This window comes from Xenopus laevis, chromosome 4S (genome assembly GCF_017654675.1).
Source record: "Xenopus laevis strain J_2021 chromosome 4S, Xenopus_laevis_v10.1, whole genome shotgun sequence".
NCBI classification, from domain to species: domain Eukaryota; kingdom Metazoa; phylum Chordata; class Amphibia; order Anura; family Pipidae; genus Xenopus; species Xenopus laevis.
In genome coordinates, this window is record NC_054378.1 from 107686629 (window position 1) to 107704018 (window position 17390).

The window sequence follows — 17390 nt, forward strand, 5'->3', positions numbered from 1 at the left end:
ACTAGACCCAGAAAAATCCGAGCTAAACAAAGTGCATCTGTCCAAGCTTTTCCAACCGTGAACAACCTGAACCAAACCGATAAAAAATCCCCACAAATGTAGGAAAATAAAAAGTTATAAAATTGCTGCAACAGGTTCCATAGTCAATTTACACAGATTTCTTTTCTGGATGGACAAATAATTATTTTAAAACCATTGATAAGTGCAAACGGGTCCATTCCAAGAAGAGAAACAATTCATTGAACCGTTTATGTACATGTTAATACATATTCATTGGCACAAAATAAACACGGTCTTGGCATTTACCTTTCCAACCCACCAATGGGTTTACCTCATTCCATTAAAACTTTGGCTAGTTACAAAATAATTCTGATCATGTAAATTCCAAACCATTGAGTTGAAAGAGATTGCGATTGGTTGGAGTGGTGAAGTACAGCTGAGTCGTTGGGGACCGGATTTCGCAAGGACTTTTCAGCCCCAGAGTCCTTTCGAAATCAAGCAGCTGTCCCATGAAGTTGAAGTTTGGAGATATGTTTGACTTTTTCCTTTTCACAAAATCGTAGGCGTCGTTAAGTGACAAGTTGAGTTTCTGCATGAGGTAAGCGACTGTAACTGTGACGGACCTGCTGATTCCAGCGAGGCAGTGAACCAGGATCCCGCATTTCTTTGAGCGAGCCTCATCTGTAACAACAAATTAACAGTCAATAGGGTGTTGGCCAATATCATTGGGTTTACATCACGGCTCGTGTCTTACAGTGACTTATCAGGACACCAATTACCTGCTAGGGGTTTATTTTCCCATATATTGTTTGCCACAATCCTAGGTTAATGCATACATTTTAAATGTTCTCTGGTCTTGTTTGTCCTGGTTCTACTACACATTTGTTTCCCCCATTTTTCCACAAATGTATTCGAACCCCCAAATATTCTTAGATTGTTTGTCAACAAAGGCAAGCATCCCGTCATGAATATATGGTCAACACTTAGGGCAGAAGTCCCCAACTTTTTTTTTTACCTGTGAGCCACATTCAAATGTAGAAAGAGTTGGGGAGCAACACAACCATGAAAAAGTCCCTTGGGGTGCTAAATAAGTGCTGTAATTGGCTATTTGGTAGCCCCCATGTGGCCTGGCAGCTTACAATAGGCTCTATTGTCTATATAGACACTATACTTTGTTTTTATGCAATTAAAACGTTCAAGCCTGTCACCACATAAGTGTTGGCACAAGTGCTAGTAGGTGATTGGGGTTGGGTATTTGTGTGCCTTGGTGCTGTGCTTGTTTATATAAATAAGCTGCCATGTAGCAATGGGGGCAGCCATTCAAAGGAGAAAAGGCTCAAGTAGCAAATAAGCTCTGTCTGTCTTATGGTGTTATCTTTTATCCATTAGTTATCCAGTGCCATATAGCCGTTTTTAAATTTCCGCCATTGCTCCCCAGCAGCTTGTTTATATGAACTATAGTAGTGTTTCTGAAGCAAACAGATCAGTTTTACCAGTGCAGGGCAATAGTACATGACATTTTCATTACTTTAAAACACTTTAATTTTTTTTGGTGTTACTGTTCCTTTAAAAAAAATGACATTCAAGGTACCATTTTCTAATGGTTAGCTTACTTATTAACACCTTATTAACACTTATTAACTACTTTTAGAGGAAGTAGTGAATAATAATAATAATAGATAACCTTTATCAGTGATAGTAATTGCTTTATCACTTGTAGCTAAGGTTTCCACCTAGCAGGTGTTTACCAGCCTGGCTGATAAAATCTTTACAAAAGATTTTCCACGGGAAGATATGTCGTCAGCGGGTTTTTTTTACGCGGCTGCTGGCGATAAATCTCCTAAAAATGCCTCTCCATTGCCGGTAATTGAAATTGCTGGCAGTATGTCCAACATATTGCTAAATTGGCCAGAGTTTCCTCTGGTGGCAATTTCTGCCGAGCAGATATGTTGGACATACAGGCACTTTTAGGAGATTTGTCGCCGGCAGCCACGTAAATAAAATTGCGGGTGACAAATCTTCCTGTGTGCCACTACCCTAATAGGATAGAAAGCAAAGAGAGATGGAACTTTTAAAAAACTAAAAAATTGTTCATATATTAAATTCAAATAAATGTACACATATGCATTTAAACTTAGTGGTGTTGATTCCTCTGGACATGGGCACACATGGAGAAATGCTGAAAAGCAGAATGTTTCCGAGGGGCCTGGACACCTTTATCAAAGCCACTATTCATTACATGAGACTGGTGCTGTGAGGCTAATGAGAAGCATTATACCAATTATATTTTAGGGCCAACCTAACCTACTTCTCCACATTCTTCCTGACCCCCTCCAACACGTCATCAAGTTAACATTAAACATTATTATCTTTTATTTTAATAGCTCTGACCTGTTATCCAGAGCTTTACAAATTACTAATCAATGACATCAGTCCCTACCCCATTGGAGCAGGGCCGGGCACCCTAGGCAAGGGCTTCAATCAGTGCCCCCCCACCTGGTCATACATTACCATTTCCCACCTTATCATTCATGTTGCCCCATGTACCTGTACCAGCAGCCATCATGTTGCTCCATGTACCTGTATCAGTACCTATCATAGTGCCCCGATTTGTACCTGTGCCAACGGCAGTCAATCCCCCAGATTTCTCCCAAGCCCCCAATCAGTACCTATGCCAGAGGCAGCTAAAAAAATTCATCATATTGCCCCTAATTTGTACCTGTGCCAGCAGGAGCCAAAAATCCATCATATTGCCCCAAAAAATCTATGTACCTGTGCTAGCAGCCACCATATTGCCCCATATACCTGAGCCAACAGCAAAACAAATCCCAGTACCTGTGCCAGCAGCAGCCAAAAAATCCACAAAATTTCCCCCAAATATGTACTTTTGCCAACAGGAGCCAAGAGGGAGGTTGGGAGTGCTTCTGGCCGCAGTAGAAATCACAGGCAAGAGGGGTTTGGAACAGGCAGTTTATAAAATTTAAAAACTATTAAAGGCGAAGCTAACCAGGGTTTAAAAAAGAAAAAAATCCCCTTAAAGGTGCGCCCCGTCCCATGATTGCGCCCTAGGCAGGCGCCTACTCTCCCTACTCCTAGTTCCAGCCCTGCATTGGAGCTTCTAGTCTAAGCTCCTCACACTAGGTCAGTTATATGGGAGCCAATGAACCTGTATGTTCTTAGAATGTGCAAGAGAGAAAACATACACACTCCTGGCATACAGTGTCCAGAATCACGCCATACACTACCAAGTGCAGGGACAAGCAGCAAAGGACTAATCCATAGAACACCTTTTCACCTAAGCCAGAAATACTAACTGCATAGACACTAATGGGGCCATTGGAGAAAGGCATACAATAGTGTTGAGGGAGGCAGTGCAAAGTTGAACAAATGTTGCAGTTAACTTCATCCTAAGTGCAAGGTCACAAGGGGCGTTTTTACGTACAGCCGACAAAATGAAGCCCTATTGAAAATAATAGAAATGCAATTCCCACGGGGCGCTTGCGAGCCAAAATCCACCAGTATTTGCGTTTTTTTAGCAGAAGCGCCAAAACACCATATTATGGGATCGCAGGTTTGGAAATACACTTTGCGTGTTTTTCAACATGGCAGCCAAACTCTTGCAAGATGCTGTAATATATTTACGGCATTGTGTGCTGCTGATGTAATTACGTTGCCTATTGACAAACAGTGTGGCTACATTCTGCATGTAAATTGTTTTCCACTTGGCTTTTTTTCGCAAAACTTTCCTAAAATCCTTCTGAGTGGAATTGTGCGGAACGAGAAAAAACAGAAATGCATGTCTGTAAAAGAAAACTACAGGCCGAAAAACACATATTATCATGCGTTTGTGGTTTCACTGGCGTATTAACGCTGGACCGCATGTTTTTAAAAACGCAACGTAAAAACGCCACACTTGACCTTGCCCTGATAAGGTCCAAAGCTCTATCCTTCTGTCATTAAAATGGAAATGCGTGCTGATGTCGTGCAATTAACAGTATGTATTATTTGTGAGCTCTCAAACCAATTGGGTTGCGCATGCTGACTGGATGGGATGGCTATGCTTTTCCTAATTATGATATCCCAGGTTAAACACCTCTAGGTGTGGCAGTCTAAATGTATAATTGCTCCAAGGTGTGGCTTTGCAAACACGGAAATTCCAAGGTGGCTTCCGTGAAGCAATATTAAAATGAACTTGTACACCCACTTTTATAGTGATTCTTTGCAACAACATGCTTCCCTTGTACTTGTTTCCTTTTCCCCCCACTAGTAACCTTACATTAGTACATACTGGTAAACTAATCTCAGAAAAATGCCTAACTGGGTAGAATAATCATTTTTAAACTTTGTTTTTAGACAAAACACATTGACTGGCTTCATTATGGATTTCTTAAACAATCTACAGCTATTCTATGGGAAATTGTAAAATTTTATATTCTTATAACAGACATGTTAATGATTAGGTTGCATTATTAAATCCTATTCATATTCCAGTCTCTAATTCAAATCAATGCTTTATCACTAGGGTAATTTGCACCCTAGCAACCAGATTGCTGAGAGCTGCTGAATAAAAAGCCAAACAACTCCAAAACAACAAATAATAAAAAATCAAAACCAATCGCAAAATATCTCAGAATACCACGCTCTACAGCATACTAAAAGTTAACAACCCCTTTAATGGGAGAAGGAGATATGGTTGAATGCGTATAAAAATAAAGTGTTCCTTCTATTTCGCCATTATGCAACAAAGACTGGCTGCACTTTGACAGAGCAATTCCTTTAGATATTGTGTTATTGCATTTTTCCAGCACCCGGCCAGAGCAACGGACCTTTGCACTACTCATTTGCTGATATCACTGTTCCAAAGTGCTCTTAAAGCATAGGAAAAGTTAAACAAATTGGAAAATGCTTTGGTATTATGAAAGACCTATTTTAAAGGGCAACTAACATTTGTCAGCTTGTCATACCTATGGGAGGTACATATCTTTTAGTGTATATATTTTCTAGATATCTCCTTAAATCATTTCATATCTCCTTATTTTTAGTTTTACTTATTTAATTCCATTATGTACATCCATCTCTATACCTCTACTTGTCCAGATAATACTTTATCTCCCAATCTTTATTCAGACCTATCGGTCTCTCCGTTTCTAGAAAAGATATGTATTATGTAGATATTATGATGAGTGTATAAAAGAACTATCCCTCTAGATGAAAAATGTGAATGTACTTATTATTATAACTACTGCTTTTTAAAGAATTGTTTTTAAATATGAAAATAAATAAAGCAAAAGGCGACATGTTGAGATATAGAAGATACATATAGTTGAATATACTCTCTTCTTCTTGTAATATTCCCCTTTAAATATCCCTTTAAGATTTTTTGTTAAGGTGTGGGGGTGTCTATAAAGCTGTGTGTTGTGATTGCAATGATATACTCTGAGGAAGTGCCTGCTAGTAAGGGCACAAAACGCATCAGTAGTGTGTTATATGCACTGTGCCATTGCTGACAACTTTTTAAATATGAACAAATAAAAGATGTGAAGATTTTTAACGTATTCCTATCACAATTCCCCACTAGGCTGATACAGCTTAACAAAACAACCCTGGAAAAAAATAAGCCACTCTTATGGTGCTTACGGCAGACATTCCCCAGCCCACTGGAAAAGACAGAAGTGGATAAGGGACATCCCTGAATTGGATGAAGAAATGTGGAAGGATGCCTTACAACAAGTACCAGAGCTAGCAATCTCAATGAGCGACAGGTTTATACAACTCAAATTTCTTAATAGAGTATACTACACCCCTACAGGCTAGCCAAACTGTACCCCACAGTCTCCAACGTCTGTCCAAACTATAGAACTTCTACAGGAACATACCTTCATGTTTTCTAGGAAGGCCAAGAAATACAACTGTGACACAGTATATTGTGGGAGAGTTTGATCTGCCCGACATCCGCTCCCCTCTTTACCTGCCTCCTTGGCATAATGGCAGACTTTACATTAGGTACACACAAGAGGCTATGTTATCTACAACTACTGTACTATGCTAAAAAAAAGCAATACTACTACAGTGGAAATCGACGGTTGCCCCTATCCTCAGTTTTTGGAAACCACTAATCAATGACTCGCTTACAAAGCAGAAACTAACCTACATAGCCAGCGGATGTCCCAGGAAGTTTGATGCGGTGTGGGGCACCTGGGTAATGGCCCAGAAATAATAGAGTGAAAACTATTTATCTGTATGTAATAATGTTCAACTCATTTGATATTATCCCTTCTGGCCCTTGAGACCCTTCTCCTTTCTGCCTACTTTCTCTACTGTTATGTTTATAATAAATTAACCTTAAGAATAAATAAAAGCTTTAAAAAAAAAATAAGGGGAAACTAAAATCCAGATTACATATGCTGGCATAAACCACTTTATTCAGTTTCATTCAGAAAAATAAAAGCCTTTCTCACAAGCAAACTAGTCCCCTGCCACACATCCTAGCCTGCGGGACAAGAGCATAAGAGTTTTAAAAGGTGCTCAGTGTTTGTTGAACACACAGTAAAGCTCTGTGATGGGAGTCCAAATGGGGTGAGTAGAGCCGGCCACACCCATACTGATAAAATCATACTATACAAACCATTTTTGGTATGTTTATGGCGGCCTGCCAATCCCAACAAATATCTACAGTATGTGCTAGGGATATCTGTAGGTGATTGGGGAGAATGGTAGTAAAAAAAACTAGTACTTTCTAAGGAAAGAGTCCGGAATGTCTCTACCATGCTTCAAGCCAGCCCAGCAATGCTTACAACACTTATACCAGGCAATGTTTTATGATAACTTCCCATAATAACACTGACTTTCCTCCTCTAAGGAGCTCACTACAAGGACACCAAACTTCTACAAAGATTTTTAATCTGCAACAGTATTTGTGCTGCTCTCAAACGGAACCTTACCCACAGGCCACAGCTGTAATTATTCCAGAATGCATCATTTATCTTTGGACCAATGCATTTGAAAACACCCATGTCTGCCATGACTACTTGCCCAATTGCCAGTATGTGCCCCCCCCCCCAAAAAATGGGTCTGTTGACAGAAATGCTCTCTCTGGACTGCAAATATACAGTCACAACTACAGGGTGGGAGGAAATGTTACTACATAGAAGGATTAAACCTTGCATTATTTGTAGGCCTGCCATGATACTTTTGATCTAGCCTTAAATGATGTACTGAACTTCCCAAATGATAAATGTGCTTTCTGTCTTTGTCCAGCAAAGCTTGGAGCTCTATTGTTCTGAAGATGAAGCCCCTCAGTTTGCTGTACCAGCTTTATGCTAATGATATGCAAATGTGTTTATTGCAGCCATAAACTTACTCCATCTGTAAAGTCTGAAATGTTTACTGGGCTGTGATTTCATTCTGGATGTCCGTTCACAGGGTGCAAAGTGAAAAAAAATCAAAACTGGCACAAGCCACCATGTTTTTTGCATGTTGCACCCTCTTCCGACATCAGCACCTGTGCAAGGACCTGCATTCCCCATGAATACAGCACCGCCTTGTATTTAATGAGGGGTGGGAGCATGCATGTTGTCTCCTAACTTTTTTCCCATATTATTTTATTTTTTTACAAATACCACGTTTTTATTTCTCAGCTTCAATAAGCCCTTCATACTTCTTCCTCCTTTAGCCAAAAGTGGTGTGCAGGTCTAGAAATCCACAACCCGCACCCTCCCAACCTGCCGTTCCCCCTCTATTTAAAGACAAGAGTCCGCCCCGCATTGACAGGGTGGGTGGGGGCAAGGCTATAAATTCAGGTGCCGGAAGCCAGTGCTAAGTCATGGGCGGGGAGAGCAGGAGAAGAGCTCAACCTGGACCCACCCATGGCCCGAAGATTTTGTGCATGAACACGACCTGCGGGTCCCACAGGTTTCGAGCCTGCCCGCACATCACAGGGGGATCAGTCACTGCTCCTTGTGGTTCACTAGAAACAGTTTTTATTGTTTGTTATGGGGAAACTTTACTTTTGAGAGAACTGTCCTGTTATATAAAACTCATTGTGACAGAAATTATGTAATTTTAGCTTCATGACTACCAGGAAATGCAGGTTTTCACACCTGCGGGACATGAAAGTAAATCACATGACCTGTACCAGGAAATGTAGGCATTCACCCAAGCAGGATATGAGAGAAAATCAATTACATGACCGCCAGGAAATGCAGATAACACCCATTACACAGAATACTATGATAAAATACTGTTATTGTTGCACTACAACTCCAGAACAGAGTAAACACTGGTACTCACGGCAGGTTCAAGCAGGTATGTACCCTTGCGTTTTTATTTAGCAAACGTGCAACATTTCGGGTTTAAATCCCTTTGTCAAGCATCAAACTTAGACAAAGGGGTTTAACCCCGAAACGTTGCACGTTTGCTAAATAAAGACGCAAGGGTACAACCCTGCTTGAACCTGCCGTGAGTGCCAGTGTATACTCTTTTCTGATTTGATGTGGAGGGTGCCGATCCCCCCAACACCGTGCACCAGACGCTGATATTCTGAAGGCCAGGGAGTGCGAGCGGGCTACATCACTTTGCTCTAGAACTCCAGCCATAGCCAATCCCTCTGCTGAGGGATTCATTTATTTATTTTTTTACTTCTAAAGAGAAGAGCATTGTGGAGGTTGTTTTGCTTATGGCCGGGATTCTACTTACCGATAAAGGAAATGGCCTCAGGAAAAAATTGTGAAAGATTTTGACTCCAGTGATCTGAGATGGGGATCTGCTTGTATTTGAATTCTCCATTGTGTTCAAACATGTTTGGCAAGTTAGGAGTCACGTTGAGGATGTACTTGATGTTATATTTGGCCAGAATATCAAGATTGGCGGAATCCTTCGCACAGCCAAGGTATAAATGAGGAAGGATTTGCACAGGGAATGTTGATTGACTGGTGAGGGTTGGACTTCCTTCCGACTCAGTTGCACTGCTTGGTTCTCTGTCAGATTCTCCATCAGAACATTCTGAATTTATCTGTAAACTGCCTAATCCAAGGACCTTTTCAGGCGAAGGTTCATTGGGGCAAACATTATCCAAGCCAGTCTCGCAACGTTCTGGATATTCCCTCTGAAATCTAGTATAACCACCTAAAAACAAAACAAGTAAAAATAACTGAAATGTATATAGTATGTACAGTATATGTGTATAGAAATGTATATAGTATGTATAAAAAGATTATTATAAAATTATTATAATAATTATTATTATAAAATTAGTACTTGAGATCCAATTACCCCATTGTACAAATAAATTTCATTTGTGAACTATTGCTTTATAAAAAGGGGAAGGAAAAGTCAAATTACTGGGGGTGCACTAGCCAGTGACTGTAGTTACTTACCTGCTAAAGAGGGAGAAAGGAAATGGTAGTTCCGTGCTCAGTGAACACTACCCAGGGTGGTGGGAGTGAGGAACTGCCATTTTCTGTCTTCTTCCCAGATGTACCCCGTGAGACTTCTAGTAGGGTTCATCTGCAGTAATGTGAATGTGCTCATCCAAGTTTGACAGGGGACACACGGAAGACTGGAAAAGGGTGATGGTGTGGTACTCAGTAAACAGGTTTTTGGTTTTTTTTTAAGAAGAGGAGTACCAGTCTGGCGTAAGTGCTAAGTGACTAAAAACTTGGCACCCCTACAGAAAACAGCAGTGGGTAAAACGCCACTGTCTACTGGATGTTGCTTCTTGTTTTGCCAAGCCCCTGGCTGATGCACATAGCCTGTATGGTATCTCAGAATCCAGAACAAATGCCAATGTCCCGGTCTAGGCTCACGCTTCTGCCTATAACAACCACCTTTCACTTTGGGAAGAGCCCTCCGTTACTCGGATGCCGCCAGGTATTAATGTGAGAGAAACAAGGTGAAAGTTCTGGGCAGACAAGGAAACTTTAACGTACGTCAGGTAGGACGCGGAACAGGAAGCATAGGGACAGGTCAAGGACAATATCAATCAGACAATGCAGTACTGAATCAGGAGCCAATGGCATAGTCGAGGTCAAAGGTCGAGGTTAAAGTGATACTGAGACTAAAAATTTTATTTTCAAAATATTAATCTACATTAAAAGTTACATATAGGTCACATTGGTCGTTTATTTGCTGATAGTTCTGCTTTTGGAAGTTATTATTACTTGAAGATCCTAAACCTGACTGTTTTGCCAACCTGACTGTCCCATCTCAATATTTCAGTTAGAGTGTCTAATGCTAACAGATATGGCAGCCCCCTCATAGAGGAACGTAGGGGTAAGAAAGGTAATGTAAAAGCATCAGGCAAATACTTTTATGGCAAAAATATAAATAGCATTCAAAGATAATTTTATGATGGATATAAAAAAAGGTTATTTTCTGATGTCAGTATCTCTTAAAAAACAATGAGTAAAGCAGTACAGTGCCTGTGTGAACTTAAGAGGCCAATTAAATGCGCCTTCCAGAAGATCAGAAGTGACAAAATTTGCAATCAATATAATGCCAATAACAGATAACGATTGGTAAGCCAGCTGGAACAAAGTGAATATTGACCTTGTTGCAAAAGGTCAAAGTCTGTCTTGCAGAACTGGGATGTATTGGGGGTGAAATTCCAATTCCACCCAGTCCGGAATCTCTACATGGCCTACTTACTCTCCAGACATGCTTTACCTTCTTGATTGTTACCCATTGAAACTGTTTACCATATATTACAGTAGAACTCCCATGTTGTGTTTTTCAGGAGACAAAAAAAATGTAAATGAACTAAAATGTTGAGTTTTCACTGTGTTTTCTTCGGGGCTTCAGTCAACTAGTACATCCCTGGATGACCATTGGCTTGTGGACAAGGTGCCACAGATATTTTTGGTCATACTTTGGTGCAAACAGCAGTTTAATAGAAAAACTGGGTTGACCACAGATCTTATTGGAGTCATCACTCACAATAAATTAAAAAAATCCCTAGATTCAGATTATTTTAGACAGATGGTATATACTTCTTTATTAACAAATAATTTTTTTTTTATGAACTGAGCAAAAAAAGAAGAAGCAGAACATAGGATTGGAGGATTCAGCCCAGTGTTCTCAGCATGTAGTTATCACCCTGCTTCCTAGTGTCTGGCAAGTTCACACAACAGTGTAATGACCCGTTGGTTATTCATTATCAGAGGTGAATCGAGGAAATGGACTCCCAGCCTGTAAACAAGATTTCCAGCTACAGAGCCAGATGAATTATAAGAAACACAAAAATGTCACATCACGCAATTATCCTGGAGGTTTCACTTTGCATTTTGTAAACATTTCTGTTATTTTTCTTTCCTGTTTTTTTTATCCATGTAGAACAAAGACTGGTCACTGTTTGTTTACATTGAACTGCACGTACTAATGGAACCTGAATGGCTGTAACTTTCAGTAGGACTATGTAAATAGCAACTGGGTGATCAGTGGAAGCTGCAACATTCAGCAATTCTCTGCTATTAAGTCAACTGCACCACCTAGTACAGGTATGGGATCAGTTATCCAGAAACCCTTTATCCAGAAAGCTCTGAATTACAGGAAGGCTGTCACCCATAGACTCCATTTTATACAAATAATTGAAATTTTTAAAAACAAATTCCTTATACTCTGTAATAATAAAACAGAACCTTGTACAGGAGCCAAACTAATTTATAATTCATCCTTATTGGAGGCTAAACAAGCCTTTTGGGCTTAATTAATTAAACAAATGGGTTTAAATTATTTTTAGAAGACTTAAGGAGAAGGAAAGTCTTTTTGCACTTGGGGGTGCCAAATGTTGGGCACCCCCAAGTGATTGCATTGACTTATCTGAAACCCCGGGCCGGTGCTCCTATCAGCAGGGAACTTTTTAAAAAAACTGCATAGCATTCAGATGGTGATAGCTTCCATAGTAAACACTGAATAACTTTTGGTATGAGGTAGAGATTGATATTCAGAGACAGTTTTTTTTTTTATTACTTGTGTTTTTTTTCAGCAGCTCTCTAGTTTGGAATTTCAGCAATCTGGTTGATAGGGCATTTACTACCCTAGCAACCAGGCAGTGGTTTAAATGAAAGGCTGGTATATAAACAGGAGAGGGCCTAAAAACAAAGATAAGTAAGCAAAAGTAACAATAACAATAAAATTGTAGCCTCACATGAGTTGTTTTGCTTCTGGTGTCTATGTAATGCTTTCACCATTTAAAAGCTAGAAAGAGTCAGAATAAGAAGGCAAATTAAAAAAAAACTATAAAAAGTAAAAAATGAAGTTGCTTAAAAAGTTGCTAAGAACTGGCCATTCTATAGCATAATAAAAGTTAATAGCCTCTGCAATTATATCACACAGAAAATGACCTTTTCTAGTGGAGCCAAAACATTATTTTCTTTTCTTTTTATAATGCATCAAGCATTTAATACATTTGCAAGCTTATTGGTTACGAAGCCCATTGTTGTCAAACCTCTCTCTCTCTCTCTCTCTCCACATACATATCACACAGTTATGTTAATAGTTGCTACTTTAGCACAGAACTAATGTACATGTACCATGGACAAAGCTTGGCCCAAGCCAAAATTTCGTACTACTTCAATGTAGGTAAGTAGTATAAATATATATATATATACATATATATATATATATATATATATGTGTGTGTGCAAAAGTGACACAAAGAACATGATGCATGATCAAACAAGTTGAAGGTTCGAGCTGAACGTTAGGACAAATATGTAAGTTGTCAGCTCCACCTATTCTGCTAGTAAAGACACCATTCTATATGAAAAGCTGCCTCCCACGCAGAGTGTGCTGTCTTCTGTTAACCCATAAAGAGCAGGAACCTGACAATAACAAAACACTAGGGTATGTGCTCAACCATTCAATAAATATATATATATATCTATATATAGATATACTGTATATCCTCCATGTTGGACTATGTTTAATATGTTATAATAGCACCTGGCCAATTATTAGCTGTTGAGAAATATTATATATATATATATATATATATATATATATATATATATATATATATATATATATATATATATATATATATATATACTCACTTATAGAGTTACACACCTGGCTGCACCTGGGTAAGTAACTGAATATCCACTTGTAAAAAAAGGCTGATACACACCAGGATTTATCTTAAAAAAAACTTATTTATTTCATCAACGTTTCAGTCCTCACCAAAGGTCCCTGGTGAGGACCGAAACGTTGATCAAATAAATAAATTGTCTTTTTTTAAGATAAATCATGGTGTGCATCACCGTATTGTTGGTAGGGTAGGCACTCAAAGAGCAATCCTCCAGGCAGTAGTAGTAAAAAAGGTCTTTATTGAAGTATAAGAATGCTCGGGACCTGGGGTTTTTCCAGATAAGGGTTATAACTTGGGTCTCCATACTTTGTCTGCTAAAAAACATTATTGAAACATTAAATAAACCCAATAGAATTATTTTGCCTCCAATAAGGATTACTCCTATGTTAGTTGGGATCAAATACAAATTAATGAAAAAGCAATCTATGGGTCTATGAAAGCTGGAATTTTCTGGATAAGGGGTTCCAACGGTCTAGAAGCACCAGTTATTCCTTAACAGAGTGGTTTGACGGCTAACCAGCCTGACACAATTTTAACATTATGGCCAATGGCAAACATCAGCATGAGTGGTGTAAATTGAAATAACATTGGACCTGGAGCAGTGGCAACAATTCGCGGAAGACCCCGTTCACGAGCCACATTCACATTCATAGACAATGAGTTTGCTGAGATGGGAATGAGACAACTGGACTGGCCTACACAGGGCCCTGGTCTCAATCAAACTGACCACCAGTGGGATGAACTGGAACACTGATCCAATGTTCCCATCATCACTGCCCGGCCTCAACAAATACAAAAACAACAAAGTTCCTACATAGAGGCGTGGAGGTACAGGTATGGGACGTGTATGGGACGTGTAATCCAGAATGCTTGGGACCTGTGGTCTTCCGGATAATGGATCTTTCCATAATTTAGATCTTCGTACCTAAAGTCTGCTAGAAAATCATGTAAACATTAAATAAACCCTATAGGTAGGCTGATTATGCTTACAGAAAGGATTAATTATTTGATGGAGGTGTTGGAAAGGCAAATGTCCACATACTGTTGATGATAAAATATGTGTACAATGATATATACTGTATATGTGTCATTGCCATTGTGGAATCAAAAAGACGTTCCCAGTGAGGCTGAATCAGCTGGCCTGCGGGTGTTTGCCATTCAGCACTGTAACTGCCGCCCCAGAATCGCCCCTGCCTGAGGGACTTTATATGTCTTCCTCCTGCTCAATCTGAGAAGTGTTTGGAAAGGTGGAACTGAATCCCAGGGGGTGCCAGGACCTGTTGATTCTCATTTTTTGGGATGCTTAGTACTTTTAGGTACTCACACCCACTGCCTCTCGCTGTATGCAATGCACCAATTGCCTTTCACTGTATTTAAGTTGCTCTGAATGCAAAGACCCATTGACTCTCATTGCATACAGTGTGCCTATGTTGTCTCTTTCTCTCTTTGTAATGCACTTGTGGTGCCCATACCCACTGGTTTTTACTGTATAATGTGCTTAGGGTGCCCTACCCACTGCCATATTCTGTATATTGTCAATTCTCTCCTGATATAATTTGATATCCCTTTAATTGTGTTCAGGGGTACTGCCATCTCCAGTCTGGGCCTAAGCACCTGCCCATGTCTCAGTGAGGCTCATGTCACCTACTTGGCACATAGTTGCAATATCACCCCCCTAAAATATACTGCTCACAGATCAAAGACATACAACCTCTGTGTTACAGGGTCCATAGCTGGAATGGTAATTGGCATCAATGAAAATGGGCCCATGACTTCAGAACAGCTTAGGGGCCAAGGTTTACTTAATGCACAAAGTGTGGCAGTATGAACAAGGCCTGTTCGGAAGAGCGCTAGCATTACCCTCATTATTGTGAGGGTGACCTGATTCACTTGGACTGACCCAAGAAGTCCAGCCTGATTGGGAGACACTTAACGTGTCCATACAAGGGAAGAACCACTAATGTGATGAAGTTTGCTACTTTGGCCACTACTGCTGGACCAAGTCAGGCTGATTCAATCCCACCCAGGCCAACAATGGCATCACATGGTGGGTATGAGCAGAGCCTAAGTACCATTTCCATACACTGATGCAGCCCATCAACCTTGCCAATCAATATTTGAATGATCCAATACCAAATACAAGGGGGGGGGGATATCATTTTAGCCCGTAGCCCAATATGGAACTCAAACACACTGATTCGTACAGCCTGATAAACAGCAACACATGTAACATCCCTTACATCAGATCCTGATATTAGTGTCTGTGCTTCTGTCTGTCTCACCTGTGTCTGTCCCCCCTGTGTCTGTACTTGTGTTTGTCCCCCCCCTCTGTCTGTACTTGTGTCTGTCCTACACATGTGCTTGTATCTGTCCCCCGTGTCTGTACTTTTCTGTCCCCCCTGTGTCTGTACTTGTGTCTGTCCCCTCTGTGTCTGTACTTGTGTCTGTCCCACACCTGTGCTTGTGTCTGTACTTGTGTCTGTCCTACACATGTGCTTGTATCTGTCCCCCCTGTGTCTGTACTTGTGTCTGTACTTGTGTCTGTCCCTTCTGTGTCTGTACTTGTGTCTGTCCCACACCTGTGCTTGTGTCTGTACTTGTGTCTGTCCTACACATGTGCTTGTATCTGTCCCCCCTGTGTCTGTACTTGTGTCTGTACTTGTGTCTGTCCCTTCTGTGTCTGTACTTGTGTCTGTCCCACACCTGTGCTTGTGTCTGTACTTGTGTCTGTCCCCCCTGTGTCTGTGCTTGTGTCTGTCCCCCGTGTCTGTACTTGTGTCTGTCCCTTCTGTGTCTGTACTTGTGTCTGTCCCACACCTGTGCTTGTGTCTGTACTTGTGTCTGTCCCCCCTGTGTCTGTACTTGTGTCTGTCCCACACCTGTGCTTGTGTCTGTACTTGTGTCTGTCCCCCCTGTGTCTGTGCTTGTGTCTGTCCCCCGTGTCTGTACTTGTGTCTGTCACACATCTTTACTTGTGTCTGTACCCCAAATGTCTGTACTTATGTTTGTCCCACACCTGTGTCTGTATTTGTCTCTGTCCTCCCTGTGTCTGTCTCACACCTGCGCTTGTGTCTTCCCCCAGTGTGTGTAGTGACTAGTGTAAGTGGAGCAGGGCTGTCATTGCTGAGGAGGCTGGGAAATGTAGTTACTAGTGGTGAGTGCAAGTACCTTTGAGATAGTAAGCTCTGCAGCCTTCCTCCCTGAGTTTGTGCAGCAGCAGCGCCAGTACGGAGGAGCCGTTCTCCTGCCAGTCGTGCGTGGCCTCGTCATACAGCAGCACCGTGTCCGCATTACAGCGCCTAGCGAATCGCTCCTTGTCCAGGTCGTTGGGTATAATGGAGCGGATGGAGAGGTTTCCCTTGCGCAGGCGGCGCAGCATCAGGCCAGGGATGGTGAGACTGATGGCCGCCTCAATGTGCGACGACTGGTAACGATCGTGGGGGCGGCAGTCCAGTATGAGCACAGAGCTCTCGCGGCCGGACTCCAGTTCCTCCTGCAGCCACTCAGCGCTCTTACTAGGCATGGCCATGGCTCAGAACGGGGTGCAGCAGGCATGGAGGAGGGTAGAGTGGTGCGGGTCACCAGGAGCAGCTGGGCACTACTGGGGCACAAAAAAGTGGCAGCGGACTATTATTACACAGGGTTAATCCCCGAGTGACAGGACATCGCAACCCTGTATGGCAGCTCCCCACTTCCTTACTGACATAAACACCGCCTCCTGATTGCAAAACTCTCCAGCCCGCCTTCTTCCCTCCCTGTATCTCCCTCCCGGTGCAGCACAACTCTGGCCAGCTTTGAGCTGGGGATCGTGTCAATTTGCATGCCTTTCTCTCATTGGCTGCCAGTGCTGTCAGTGCTGTCACTCTAACTGTGGAAAGCCAGCATTGGTGCTTCAGTAGCAGAAGACTTGCACGTTATAGTGACCACTGAATGGCAATGGAGACTTTTCACACAGTCTGGAGGAAGGGAGTTAAAGAAGGGGGGGTCTCTATGAATCTCTATGAAGAAGCAGATGCCTCTGCCTTTGGGAGGTTGGGACGGGGCTTGGTCAGAAGAGCACAGGAGGTGAAATTCTGTGTAAATTCGGTGTCAGGGATGGACTGAAGTTACCGGCACTGTATTTACATGCGTTTGCTGGAGCCAGGGGTTGGGAGAGAGCAGACGTTTTATACATTGGTCTGAGGAGGAAATCTGCAGTCCACAGGGTTACCCGCAAAAACCTGCGGTACCCTGCGGGTTGCAGTTAGAAGTATCAGGAGTGGGTATAGATGCGGGTCGGTGGTTCTCCAGGTTTGCGGGTCGCTGA

General features: G+C 41.5%; 1 protein-coding gene across 1 annotated transcript; it reads right to left on the reverse strand.

The window, feature by feature from the left end:
- Window positions 1–240: 240 nt before the first annotated feature.
- Window positions 241–17016, reverse strand: dusp7.S (dual specificity phosphatase 7 S homeolog). The gene is made up of 3 exons (XM_018261332.2): window positions 16253–17016; window positions 8695–9123; window positions 241–681 (listed from the first exon to the last, which is right to left on the reverse strand). Exons 1-3 carry the CDS (start codon window positions 16611–16613, stop codon window positions 374–376), a joined length of 1098 nt encoding a protein of 365 aa, XP_018116821.1. The 5' UTR covers window positions 16614–17016; the 3' UTR covers window positions 241–373.
- Between the last annotated feature and the right edge of the window lie 374 nt (window positions 17017–17390).